Below are 14,176 nucleotides of genomic sequence, written 5' to 3'. Positions count from 1 at the left end.
AATCGTAGAATACCTGGTCCTCTACAAGATTCTGCTAAGAGCACTTAGTAAAGCAGTAAGTAAATGAGGCAGAGGATTTTTGACGTGGAAAAATCCCACACAAGGGGATCAAAAAACCACGACCTACCTTGTAGGCTTTTAACTGCACTAACTTGTAATCTTACCTATTACAAGCCACTTTACAATACTTCCTATTGCAAAGAATTTACTCAACTAACTTGTGGTACCTTTACCACAAGCCACTTTGTGACTATCCTAGTTACAAAGGCTTTTTCTAACTTGTGATGCTATCACCACAAGCCACTTTGTAATTCTACGATTACAAAGACTTTTCCTTATGACTAAATCTAGTCACAACATAAACTCAATGAGTTTACGGATATACAAGAGGATTCCTAATCAGTATGCTTCTAGATAAGCAATTTAGGAGATATGGTAAGTACAATAACAAGGTTACAACTCAACTAGGATAGCAAGCATCAATCTTTTAGGAACTGGTCCGTAGTGGCGTTCAACCTTGTTCTTCAAGCTTGAGAGGATGATTTTTATATTTTTGCAAGAGGCTTGAATGAGAAACAGAAACCTTCCAGTGATGTTTTTGTATAAAGCACATATTGTACATCTTGATCACATAACTTGAAATGATGTGAGTACTTTGTTTGGTTAGAGAGTGAGTGGGCTGACAGTATGGTATAGTGCGGCAGAAATAGTGCTGTCGGTCACTTCATTTCCAGCTGTGTCCAAATGACTTTGTACTGCTATGAGGAAACCACAAAAGCATTAGGTCCTTGTTTGGTTCCTAGTTCCTGAAGCTTGTAGCAATTCATCTTTAGCTGAAATCGGTTACGCTTGCAGTGATCCAAGTAGGTCAGGTTCCCTATCTGGTTGTTAGCCATAAGTTTGTTAGATCATCAAAACATCAGGCAAGAACATTTAAGATCTATCAGAGGGGTAAAAGAACTAAGTAAACATGCTGGAAACTATCAAAGAACTAAATGTAGTCAGTCATGCTGATTACACATAAGGCAGAATTTAGACATGCTTAATAACAACAAACAGAGAAACAAATTGAATAACTAATACACGAACAAGCATAGATGTATAGGCATAGAACACATAAAGTTGAGTTTCAAAATCTAACTGGTGTGAGCACGTGATTTTTGCCCTATATGAATTACTCTCATAAAATCAAAATAAAACAACTTCTTTTCATTATTTCCAATTTTGAGGATTTTGTGGCATTTTCTGGTAATTGTTTGCATTTGTCTGTGCATGTTTATTTTATTTAATCCATGAAAATATAAATACACACTGCATTTGCGTTTGAATTAATTTTCACATTTTTAGGATTGATTAATAAATTAGTTGTTTTATAAAAATGGAAAAATCATAAAAATAGTTTATTGTGCATTTTTTAATTTTAATTTCGAACTTTGGGTAGTTTTCTTTAAATTTGGTTCTTAATTGGTCGTGTTAGTTATTATTTAGAGTTAGTTAGTATTTTTGATAGATTAATTTAGTTTTAGGATTTAATTTAGGTTTTAATTTTAATTTTGGAAAAAGAAAAAGAATTTTGAAGAAAAATGAATTGAGAAAAGAGAAGGAAAGAATTGAGAAGGATCAAATTTTTGGGCCAAACTAATTAAATTCCCCAGCCCAAATCATTTTTTCTTCCCAAACCCATGTAAACCCAGCCCAGACCCGTCCCCTAACCCGGTCTGCCCCACCTTAAAGCCAAAACGACGTCGTTTCGTCAAGCTTGATCTGAGCCATTGATAGTTCCCAATCCAACGGACAGGAACTGGTTTCCTGTTAGTATATATATATCCGAAACGGACCCTACCCCCCTCAGAATCCCCCCACCTCTTCGTCTTTCTCAACCTAGAGCCATAACCCTAGAGACACCGTCTATGAATCCACCATAGCATCCGGTGGCGGCGCCACCACCAACCACCCTGAAAATAACACCCCACAATCTTCTCCACCTCCACATCCCAAATCTCCAAACAACTCCTTTCAAATCCTTCTAGAATTCCTCGAATTTCAGATCAAAGATCGAAACCCTAGCGCCGCCCTTGTTCTCTTCGGTGGCGGCGTCACCTCTGTTCAACCCCAAACTAATACCGGAGAACCTCCAGGGCTCCCTCACTCCAAATCCCCATGTGTTTTCCCTCGAATCACTCTATCTTTTGTCGAATCTTGAATCGAAGTTTGAAGTTTTAGAAGCCCAAAATCAGAATTTCTTGAATCTGTGGCATGCATGACCTTAGGCTCTCGAATTTTCGAGTTTTTAAGGGTTAATTTGACATAAAGCAGTGTTGGTCGTTTGTTCTTGGCAAAGAACAAGTGATTAACACTAGTTGTGTTAAATCGAGATATCCAGTGTTGGTTTCAAGTTTAGTTGGTAAGTTTTCTTTATTTTTCTGTCCACTTTTGTTATTTCACCTCCTATTTCTCTTCTCTTCTTCTACTTTTCTCTAAATAGACTGGAAATTTGTCAAGGTTTGAACCTAGGTTTTCCCTTCTCGATTGGTTCATGCTCGTATTTTCTTCCGTTTGCTTTCTCAGTTTTTTCTTTCAAATTTTTGAATGTTGTCTTCTGATTTTTGTTTAGATTATTCACTCGCCGTGCTTATTTGTTATTTATGACATTTAATTTTTCTAATTTTTCTAGTCGTATAATTAGCTTAATCAGATGTTGTTATTTCTAACTCATTATTTAGTTTAAAAGGAAGTCAGTTATTTAGTTTAGATTTTGGTTTTGAAATCATTTAATTGGTTTCTTCTGCTTCTCATGAAATACCAAATGGATTTCTGATTGGTTTTGGGCCTTGGGGTCATTTCTGACCCATTTTTAAAGAAAGCCCGTTCGTCGTGGTTTGAGCCTTGGGTCAACTTGACCCATGTGGTATGCTGCAGCAAAAACAGGGCCCTAAAGGGGTAATTTGGGGAAATAGGGGTAGGGAATTTGGTGGTAACTGCCTAGGAAGCTTCCCAGAAGCTACATGATATACTTACTTGACCAATCCTAAACCGCTGAAAATTCTAGAACAAACACTGTTTCATTGAGATCTGTTGGTAATTTTCTGAAGTTCCTCCTAGTGCTGAAATAATTTCTGGGTAGCTGATAGTTGAAATGAATTAAAATCAAGTCTGGTTCATTACTTGGTTTGAAACTGTTTTTTTTCTGGGCTGTTTTATTCACTTTCTGGGCTTGAAACTGGTTAAAAATTGTTGTTGATTGCTGCTCTGTAGCTGCTGATCCTTCATTCTCTCTTATTTTCTTTTCGAATTCCAGGTACTTCTCAGACCATGGATGACAAATGAATGTGAATATGTACTTCGAAAGGAAACCTGATTGAATACAAGTTGATATTGAGTTTTATTTCTTTTGTTTCTTCCATTTCTTTAGTATTATATAGTAAATCCAATGCTATGTATGTTATTTTAGATTTTCTCATGTTATTAAAATGTTGTAAAATGAATCAATGCTGTTTGTCGATTTGATTCTGTGGAGAGTTTAGGTGTGATTTTTGGGATTCAAGTGAATGACATGTTAATCTCCTGGGTTCTATTACTGTTGGTATTGAGAAAGGGTTAGTTGAGATTAAATTTATATGCTTGTTTGTGAGTTAGCCTAGAATTAAATTTAAGCATGAACACTTGATAGTTTGGCTACCAATACAATCGAATTCAAGAATGTGTTGCTTTTTTGGGAGTAATGTGAGTCAACAGCATTTGAAGCTTTCCTTGTGTATCAAGCTACTGTGTACTGCTTGAAAGTCCATTGAGCTTATTTGTTATTTTATTGAGTACAAATGTTGGTTCTGCTTTGGTATGGATTCGATCCCAATCCCTGCTCCTCAGGCCTTAGCTTTTGCAAGGTTATGGCCCCTTGTGAGACCCCATGTGTTTTTTTCTCTTCTCTTACGTAATATACGTAATGTGGCGTGGTTATATTAGGTATATACAATTGGGTATAGCACATTGGGAGAATAAGACTGAAAATGTGTGGTAATATCAAGGAACTAACTAAAGCTTTAGGTCAAAGGAATCCCTTAAACAAAGGTTCGTGGTTAAAGAAATGGCTCGGGTAGCACCCCGCGCGTTCGGAAGGTTTAAGTTAACTTGCACCTGTGGGATAAGACTAAGAGTGTCTAATATGCTAAGAATAGTGTATTATGAGGTATTATAATATCACACGGGTCACATGTTAAGTTTTGGAGTCAAGCAAGTTGCGAAATAAAAGTCGGCAAAGGTTATCGTAAATTTCTCTAATAATTTTTCTAAACTTTAGGTCAAATGTATCAGATCATTTCTCCCAATATATAATGAGTTATGGGACACACAACCTATCAAATTGAAGGTCTACAAGTTTAGTTTGCAACCAAAATAACCTCACATCAAACGGACATTGGCGTAAAAAGTTATAACAGTTTTACCCCGGACTGTCCAGGCTGAAACCGGGTCACGAACCGAGTCGGGTCAAACAAGTGGTATAAGTCGGAAAATCTGACTTGTAAGACCCCAAAACATTTCATTTTTGTCCCAAAACAATGAGGGAGCTGAAGAGAGGGTTCCATGGTGTTCTTGAGTGATTAAAGTACGTTTTTAATGATTTTTACCGTTAAAGTTTGTCCCCGTACCTAGAAACTCAATCTCTACGCTTTGCAATCGTTTCCCCCTTCTATTAGCTGTGTTTGGAGCTATTTTTGGAAGATAGGAATTTGTTGTTCTTGCTGGTTCTTCAGGCTTTATACTTGATTTTCCAAGGTAATAATCTTGGGACTCTTTTATGATCGTTTTTACAAAGTTCTAGGGACGTTTCGTCAAGTTTGGGCCATATGGCAAATCTGCCGATTTAAACTCAATTATGAACTATTTATAGGTGCGTATAAGATACATATATATAGTGTTTGCGAAGCTTAGGACGTAAGGAACAACTTTCGTGAAGGAAGTACAAGCATTCAGACGTTCGTTGGGAATGTATGTTAAGGCTAAGCTCCGTCCTTCCTTTTTGCACGAATTCTTGGAAATTCCTAGGACGTCAAATGTGATATTTTACTATTCTATTTCTAGAAAGACCTCCTGTGAAAGGCATTGGGATCGTAGCTGAAGTATTTTCATGATGCTATTAGGTTGATATTCCACTCGTTCGGTTAATTAGGGTATTCGATATCTATATATGTCATTTTGTCGGTTTTCTTATCCATATGTTATATATATGAATTCTTATTCATCTTTGGGTTGTGTGACTAAACAAAATAAAGGCATGTAATATTTACGATCAGTCCTTCTTCCTTGTTAAAGTATATTTTAAAATCTCTAAAGTGACACATCGATTTCCAAAAATCTCAAATATAAATTTTACGTTTAAACCATTAAAACACTTGATATTTGATATACTTTCCTTTACTAATTATCAAGAAATCAGGTATAAGGACTAAGTGAATCACCTTAAGCTTTTTATGAACATCTTCAAAGTTAAATTATCTTTCTAAAAAGTCGAGTTAAGTTTTCAAGCTTATTTATTCAAAGAAAACATATGAGGTTCCACAAGACAATTGTATGCGATACGAAGGTGATTATGAGATCATGAGGATAAGAGTACCTATGAGCCAAGATTGGCTAAGTTCTTGTTATGGCCTATTATGTGCATTCAAAGTTCATATCATACATGACATATTATGCATGGACTTCGAGCTATAATTGGAGGTAAGGGGCCTATTTGCCCGAAAAACTATATATATTGTATAGATGGCCACAGGTTGGCAATATGATACCGGTTAGCTACCGGGAGAGATCGCCATTGCTAGTATTTGGTTGGGTATGTCATGCATTTGCATCAATATATATGTATTCACGACATACGCTTACACGAGCATACCATTCATAATTGATTACTATGAGGTCGGATGTCGGTCATGGAGGCTATAAAAGTTTCAGTGTCAGGTGGTTTCACTATTATTTTTTTACATCAGCTATGTATGATTCTACTTTCTGCCTTACATACTAGTACATTTTTATTCGTACTGATGTCCCGTTGCCTGGGGACACTGCATTTTTGTTTCGTGCGTGCAGGTCCAGGTAGAGACTCTGATTGACCCGTCCGCTAGGATTTCGGGGTTCAGCTGTGAGTTGGTAAGCTCCACCTCTTCCTGGAGCTTTCATAGGATGGTTACTTTTGTGTACAGTTTGGGTATAGTCGGGGCCTTGTTCCGACAGTGCTTATGACACTCTTAGAGGCTATTGTGGACACAATATTCTGGGTTTCTTTTTGTAGTTTTTAGTCTCCAGCCCATAGGCTTGGCATGTATATATATATGTGTAGGCATGTATATCTCTAATCGCGGCCTCGTCGGCCAGCTAGTACTTTATTATTTTGGCTCGTCTACCTTTGTTTATATGGCTTATTGTTATTCAGGTCATGACCTTAATGGTCCAGGCTTAGTATTTCAGATGTTGTGCTGCCCGATTTGTTGGGCCCCCAGTTTAGTTAGCTAGTATGTTTAGTGGATAACTCGATCGAATACAGTATTGAGTGCCATTCGTGCCTCCCCTAGTTTGGGGCGTGACAAACTTGGTATCAGAGCAGATCGTGTCCCAGGGAGTCCACAAGCCATGTCTAGTAGAGTCTTGCTTATGAGTGTGTTCTGCACCACACTTATAATCAGGAGGCTATGAGGCATTTAGGAATGGTTATGTTTCTTTCAATTAATATATCGTGCTATAGAGCGAAGTTATAAGAACATATGAAATCTAAATCGTGCTTTGTGTTTCTTATCTTACAAGCTACCTACACTCAGGAGATGGCACAGCGAGAGATAGGTATGAATCCGGGGGAAGCTACCAGTCGTTCCCCACCAGGTCAGAGGTATAGATTTCCCTTAGAGGCACACAGTGAGTCTCCAGTACCCCTAGTCTCAGCTTCCCCAGCACTTATTGGAGCCCAGGGAGATGCAATAGCCCCAGCCTCACCAGTTATAGTAGTACCTGAGGCAGCCCGAGACACAAGACCTCTAGCACCTGTTGTTCCACCATCAGAGACTGGGGAGCAGGGGATGAGGGAGGCAGTTCAGTTGCTGACTAGGATGGTTTCTATTCATGAGCGACAGCTAGAGTCGGGAGCAGATGCCCGGAGAGATCGGACAGGAAGCTCGACGGTACGAGAGTTTCTTCACTTGTCCCCTCCATTATTTACAGGATCCAGTTCCACTAAAGATCCCCAGGACTTTATAGACCAAATGTATAGAGTATTGAGGGTGATGCATGCCTCCGTTACCGAGGCTGTGGAGTTGGCTTCTTTTCGACTACGTGATGTAGTCGTCCTATGGTATGAGGCATGGGAGAGATCTAGAGGACCTGATGCTCCGCCAACAGAGTGGGAGGACTTCTCTGAGGCTTTTTAGCCCATTATTTGCCACGGCAGGTTCGGGAGGCCCATCTTGACCAGTTTCTTAACCTGAAGCAGGGGGATATGAGTGTGAGGGATTATAGCCATAAGTTTAATTCTTTGGTGAGGTATGCACTAGATATTGTACGTACCATGAGGGCTAGAGTTCATCATTATATGGATGGTTTGGGGGATCATCTGATTAGAGACTGTAGGGTAGCATCCCTATCGGATAATGTAGATATTTCCCGCATACAGGTTTTTGCTCAGACTACAGAGGACCTTTCCCGTCAGATTCGTATACTCGCAGGGATAGGGAGTAGAGTAAGAGTGCTCGTACTATGGGGTCTTATAGGGAGACACGGGGTGATTTCAAGCCCCCACTCCATCGATATCCACCTCGATCAGCAAGTAGTTTCCCATCACAGATGTAGGGCCAGCGGTTTGATCGTTATATTCAGTCAGGACCGGGGCAGAGCTTAGGCCAGCCTGAGAGCCGTCGACAGGAGCGTTCCGCACAAATGAGATAGCCTTTTCCTCCATGTACTCAGTGCAGTAAGCTGCACACCGGGCAGTGTAGACAGGGTTCGAGTGCATGTTATCATTATGGGCAGACAGGACATTTTATTAGCTGGTGCCCGGGGTTAGGCAGAGGTGCACCAGCTCAGCCTTCAGGATCCACAACAGCCTCTTCGCCCTCAGTCCGTGCTCCCCGACCAGGTTCACAGTCTACTCAGGGACGTGGTAGGGGGAGAGGTGGAGGAGACCCCTCAGTTTCTAGTGGTGGCCAGAACCGCTTTTATGCACTCACAGGCCGACAAGATTCAGAGGCATCCCTAGATGTTGTCACAGGTATATTGACAATACATTCTCATGCCATTTATGCATTGATAGATCTCGACTCTACATTTTCATATATTACTTCATTTATTGTTGGTAAGCTTGACATGAGATCTGAGTTGTTGCCATACCCAGTTGAGGTATGTACGCTAGTTGGCGACTCTATTATTGCTAATCATGTCTATCGAGGTTGTACAATGTTAATTAATGACCGTCCAACTTCTGTTGATTTAGTGGAATTGGTTATGCTAGACTTCGATATCATTATGGGTATAGATTGGTTGGCAGCTTGTTATGCTAATATTGATTATCGTGCAAAGTTGGTCCGATTTCATTTTCCGGGTGAGCCTGTCCTTGAATGGAAAGGTAATGCAGCCACGCCCAAAGGTAAGTTTATTTCATACCTTAGGGCTCGGAAGTTTATTACTAAAGGCTGTATATACCATCTGGTTCATGTTAGGGATATAATAAGGAGCCAGCGACTCTTCAATCGGTTCCTATTGTGAATGAATTCCCGACGGTATTCCCTGACGAGCTTCCAGGAATTCCCCCCAAAAGAGAAATCGATTTCGCTATAGATTTGCTTCCTGATACGCAACCTATATCCATTCCTCCCTACAGAATGGCTCCTGCAGAGCTAAGGGAATTGAAGGAACAACTGAAGGACTTGCTCGATAAAGGCTTTATTAGGCCTAGTACATCCCCATGGGGTGCTCCGGTGCTCTTTGTTCGAAAGAAAATGGCTCCTTGCGGATGTGTATTGACTACAGGCAACTAAATAAAGTCACTATCAAGAATAAGTATCCTCTTCCACGGATTGATGACTTGTTTGACCAGTTATAAGGTGCCAAAAGCTTTTCGAAGATCAACTTGCGATCTAGTTATCATCAGCTACGAGTCAGGGATATTGATATCCCAAAAATAGCATTTAGGACGAGGTATGGCCATTTTGAATTCCTTGTCATGTCTTTTGGGCTTACAAATGCCCCAGCAACCTTTATGGATCATATGAACCGGGTATTCAAACCATTCTTGGATGAATTTGTGATTGTGTTTATTGATGATATCTTGATATATTCACGATCAGAAGCCGAGCATGCGGATCATTTGCGAGCTGTATTGCGGACTCTCCAAGACTACAGGTTATATGCTAAATTCTCTAAATATGAATTTTGGCTAACTTCTGTAGATTTTCTTGGTCATGTTATTACCAGCGATGGTATCAAGGTTGATGGCCAAAAGATTGAAGCTGTGATGACTTGGCCGAGGCTCTTGAATCCGACAGAGGTTCGTAGCTTTTTAGGCTTGGCATGGTATTACCGAAGGTTTGTGGAAGGATTTTCCTCTATTTCTGCACCATTGACGAAGCTGACACATAAGGGAGCTACGTTTTAGTGGACTGAGGCATGTGAACAAAGTTTTTAGGAGCTAAAGAAAAGGCTTACGACGGCACCTGTGTTGACTCTTCAGGGTGGAACCGAGGGTTATATTGTCTATTGTGATGCCTCGAGAATTGGCCTAGGTTGTGTTCTTATGCAGCATGGTAAGGTTATCGCGTATGCCTCCAGACAGTTACGGAAACATGAACAGAACTATCCTACGCATGATCTTGAGTTAGCCGCAGTTGTCTTCGCCCTAAAGATTTGGCGGCATTATCTATATGGGGTTCAAATTGATGTTTTCACCGACCACCAGAGCCTTCAGTATTTATTTAAATAGAGGGAGCTGAACCTACGACAAAGAAGATGGCTAGAATTACTAAAGGACTATGATGTTGATATTTTATATCATCCCAGCAAAGCTAATATTGTTGTTGATGCTCTTAGCCGGAAGTCCATGGGCAGTCTAAGCCATGTTAAAGTTGATAAGGTCAAGATGACCAAATATCTATGCCAGCTAGCTAGTTTGCAGGTGCGTTTGGTAGATGTAGAGGGTGGACACATTCTCGTTCAGAATACGACAAAATCTTCTTTTGTTACTGAAGTGAAAGAGCGACAACACGAGGATCCTGAGCTTATAAAACTTAGGGGAAGTATTCCACAGCAGAGACAACCTTTATTTGAGCTAACTGGAGATGAAGTCCTTAGATACCAAGGCCGCTTATGTGTACCGACAGTCGGAGAGCTCCACGCCAAGATTCTTTTAGAAGCCCATTATTTTAGATATGCAGTTCACCCCGGAGCGACAAAGATGTATCGGGACCTTCGACAGATCTATTGGTGGAATGGAATGAAAAAAGATATCGCGGAGATGGTAGCCCAATGTCATAACTGCCAGCAAGTTAAAGCCGAACATCAAAGGCCTGGAGGCCTAACTTAGTGTATTGAACTTCCATTATGGAAATGGGACATGATAAATATGGACTTCATCACAGGTTTGCCTCACACTCCATGGAGGTATGATTCTATTTGGGTAATTATTGATAGGCTTACAAAATCTGCTCATTTTCTGCCAGTCAGGACGACATATTCAGCCGAGAATTATGCCAAGCCTTACATTCGAGAGATTGTGCGCCTTCACGGGGTACCATTATCTATTATCTCTTATCGAGGGGCTCAATTTACAGCACATTTTTGGAAATCTTTTCAGAAGGGTCTAGGCACACAGGTAAATCTTAGCACAACTTTTCATCCGCAAACTGATGGGCAGGCAGAGCGTACTATTCAGACAGTTGAGGATATGTTACGTACTTGCGTGCTAGATTTTAAAGGAAGTTGGGATGATCATCTACCTCTTATTGAGTTCGCTTATAATAACAGCTTCCAAGCTAGTATTCAGATGGCCCTTTACGAAGCACTATACGGGCGGGAGTGTAGGTCGCCGATCGGTTGGTTCGAGGTCGAGGAAGCAGAGTTGCTAGGTCCTAATTTAGTCCAACAAGCAATGGAAAAGGTAAAACTTATTAGAGACCGGCTGCGTACAGCACAAAATCGGCATAAGTCTTATGTAGATGTTCGATGACGAGACTTAGAGTTTGATGTAGAAGATTGGGTTTTCTTGAAAGTATCGCCTATGAAGGGCATCATGCGATTTGGAAAGAAGGAGAAGCTCAGCCCCCGGTATGTTGGACCGTATAAGATCATTCGGAGGATTGGTAGGGTGGCGTACGAGCTTGATTTGCCTTCAGAATTGGGAGCAGTCCATCCTGTGTTTCATGTATCTATGTTGCGGAAGTGCATTGGAGATCCTTCACGTATTACGCCCATTGAGGATATTCACATTGCTGAAGACTTGTCTTACATAGAGGTACCAGTAGCTATTTTAGATTGACAGGTAAGAAAGCTTTGAACTAAAGAAGTGGCTTCCATGAAAGTGTTATGGCGAAATAACAACATCGAGGAAATGACCTGGGAAGCTGAGGAGGAAATGAGGAAGAAGTACCCCTACCTATTTACGACTTAAGGTGAGTCGCATTTAAATAATTGGCAATTATTTCTTTACAACACTTAATTGGATTTTTAAATGACAAGAAAGTGCAATTTAAATTTCTTATTGCGAGATAGCTATACGAAGCCTAGTAGTTGGAATCTTCAGAATTTGATTTATGCTTTGCAAATGTAACAAATATAGCCTCGCAAATAACGTATTAGCGGAAAAAAAATGAAACCAAGGAATTGATTTGACCCATTCGCGGACGAATGTTCTTAGGGGGGGGAGACTGTGAGACCGCATGTGTTTTTTTCTCTTCTCTTACGTAATATACGTAATGTGGCGTGGTTATATTAGGTATATATGATTGAGTATAGCACATTGGGAGAATAAGACTGAAAATGTGTGGTAATATCAAGGAACTAACTAAAGCTTTAGGTTAAAGGAATCCCTTAAACAAAGGTTCGTGGTTAAAGAAATGGCTCGGGTAGCACCCCGCGCGTTCGGAAGGTTTAAGTTTACTTGCACCTGTGGGATAAGACTAAGAGTGTCTAATATGATAAGAATAGTGTATTATGAGGTATTATAATATCACACGGGTCACATGTTATGTTTTGGAGTCAAGCAAGTTGCAAAATAAAGGTCGGCAAAGGTTATCGTAAATATCTCTAATAATTTTTCTAAACTTTGGGTCAAATGTATCAGATCATTTCTCCCAATATATAATGACTCATGGGACTCACAACCTATCAAATTGAATGTCTACAAGTCTAGTTCGCAACCAAAAAAAACCTCACATCAAACGGACATTGAAGTAAAAAGTTATGACTGTTTTACCCCGGACTGTCCAGGCTGAAACCGGGTCACGAACCGAGTCGGGTCAAACAAGTGGTATAGGTCGGAAAATCTGACTTGTAAGACTCCAAAACATTTCATTTTTGTCCCAAAACAATGAGGGAGCTGAAGAGAGGGTTCCATGGTGTTCTTGAGTGATTAAAGTACGTTTTTAATGATATTTACCGTTAAAGTTTGTCCCCGTACCTAGAAACTCAATCTCTACGCTTTGCAATCGTTTCCCCCTTCTATTAGCTGTGTTTAGAGCTATTTTTGGAAGATAAGAATTTGTTGTTCTTGCTGGTTCTTCAGGATTTATACTTGATTTTCCAAGGTAATCATCTTGGGACTCTTTTATGATCGTTTTTACAAAGTTCTAGGGACGTTTCGTCAAGTTTGGGCCATATCGCAAATCTGCCGATTTAAACTCAATTATGAACTGTTTATAGGTGCGTATAAGCTATATATATATAATGTTTGCGAAGCTTAGGACGTAAGGAACAACTTTCGTGAAGGAACTACAAGCATTCAGACGTTCGTTGGGAAGGTATGTTAAGGCTAAGCTCCGTCCTTCCTTTTTGCACAAATTCTTGGAAATTCCTAGGATGTCAAATGTGATATTTTACTATTCTATTGCTAGAAAGACTTCTGTGAAAGGCATTGGGATCATAGCTGAAGTATTTTCATGATGCTATTAGGTTGATATTTCACTCGTTCGGTTAATTAGGGTATTCGATATCTATATATGTCATTTTGTCGGTTTTCTTATCCATATATTATATATATGAATTCTTATTCGTCTTTGGGTTGTGTGACTAAACAAAATAAAGGCATGTAGTATTTACGATCAGTTCTTCTTCCTTGTTAAAGTATATTTTAAAATCTCTAAAGTGACACATCGATTTTCAAAAATCTCAAATATAAATTTTACGTTTAAACTATTAAAACACTTGATTTTTGATATACTTTCCTTTACTAATTATCAATAAATCAGGTATAAGGACTAAGTGAAGCACCTTAGGCTTTTTATGAACATCTTTAGAGTTAAGTTATCTTTCTAAAAAGTCGAGTTAAGTTTTCCAGCTTATTTATTCAAAGAAAACATATGAGGTTCCACGAGACAATTGTATGCGATACGAAGGTGATTATGAGATCATGAGGATAAGAGTACCTATGAGCCAAGATTGGCTAAGTTTTTGTTATGGCCTATTATGTGAATTTAAAGTTCATATCATACATGGCATATTATGCATGGACTTAGAGCTATAATTGGAGGTAAGGGGCCTATTTGCCCGAAAAACTATATATATTGTACAGATGGCCACAGGTTGGCAATATGATACCGGTTAGCTACCGGGAGAGACCGCCATTGCTAGAATTTGGTTGGGTATGTCATGCATTTGCATCAATATATATGTATTCACGACATACACTTACACGAGCATACCATGCATAATTGATTACTATGAGGTCGGATGTCGGTCATGGAGGCTATAAGAGTTTCAGTGTCAGGTCGTTTCACTATTATTTTTTTTACATCAGCTATGTATGATTCTACTTTCTGCCTTACATACCAGTACATTTTTATTCGTACTGATGACCCGTTGCCTGGGGACACTGCATTTTTGTTTCGTGCGTGCAGGTCCAGGTAGGGACTCTGATCGACCCCTCCGCTAGGATTTCGGGGTTCAGCTATGAGTTGGTAAGCTCCACCTCTTCCTAGAGCTTTCATAGGATGGT

At 39.8% G+C, this 14,176-nt stretch overlaps 1 protein-coding gene across 1 annotated transcript; it reads left to right on the top strand.

Moving 5' to 3' along the window:
• Positions 1–7,570: 7,570 nt before the first annotated feature.
• On the top strand, positions 7,571–9,628 carry LOC138870495 (uncharacterized). The gene is made up of 6 exons (XM_070148304.1): positions 7,571–7,717; positions 8,008–8,245; positions 8,288–8,373; positions 8,510–8,599; positions 8,694–9,003; positions 9,423–9,628. The coding sequence occupies exons 1-6, from the start codon at positions 7,571–7,573 to the stop codon at positions 9,626–9,628; spliced, it is 1,077 nt and encodes a 358-aa protein (XP_070004405.1).
• The last annotated feature ends 4,548 nt before the right edge of the window (positions 9,629–14,176 follow it).

Source organism: Nicotiana sylvestris, chromosome 6, assembly GCF_000393655.2.
Source record: "Nicotiana sylvestris chromosome 6, ASM39365v2, whole genome shotgun sequence".
In the NCBI taxonomy this organism is placed as follows: domain Eukaryota; kingdom Viridiplantae; phylum Streptophyta; class Magnoliopsida; order Solanales; family Solanaceae; genus Nicotiana; species Nicotiana sylvestris.
The sequence above is the reverse complement of the archived record's forward strand: the minus strand, read 5'-3'. Positions and strand labels throughout refer to the sequence as shown.

Coding starts and splice junctions, on each gene's coding strand:
- LOC138870495 (XM_070148304.1), top strand. CDS start 7,571: ATGGATGGTTTGGGGGATCATCTGATTAGAGACTGTAGGGTAGCATCC. Junction 8,374..8,509: donor TGTTGCCATACCCAGTTGAG/GTATGTACGCTA, acceptor TTATGGGTATAG/ATTGGTTGGCAGCTTGTTAT. Junction 9,004..9,422: donor CGGATGTGTATTGACTACAG/GCAACTAAATAA, acceptor TAACTTCTGTAG/ATTTTCTTGGTCATGTTATT.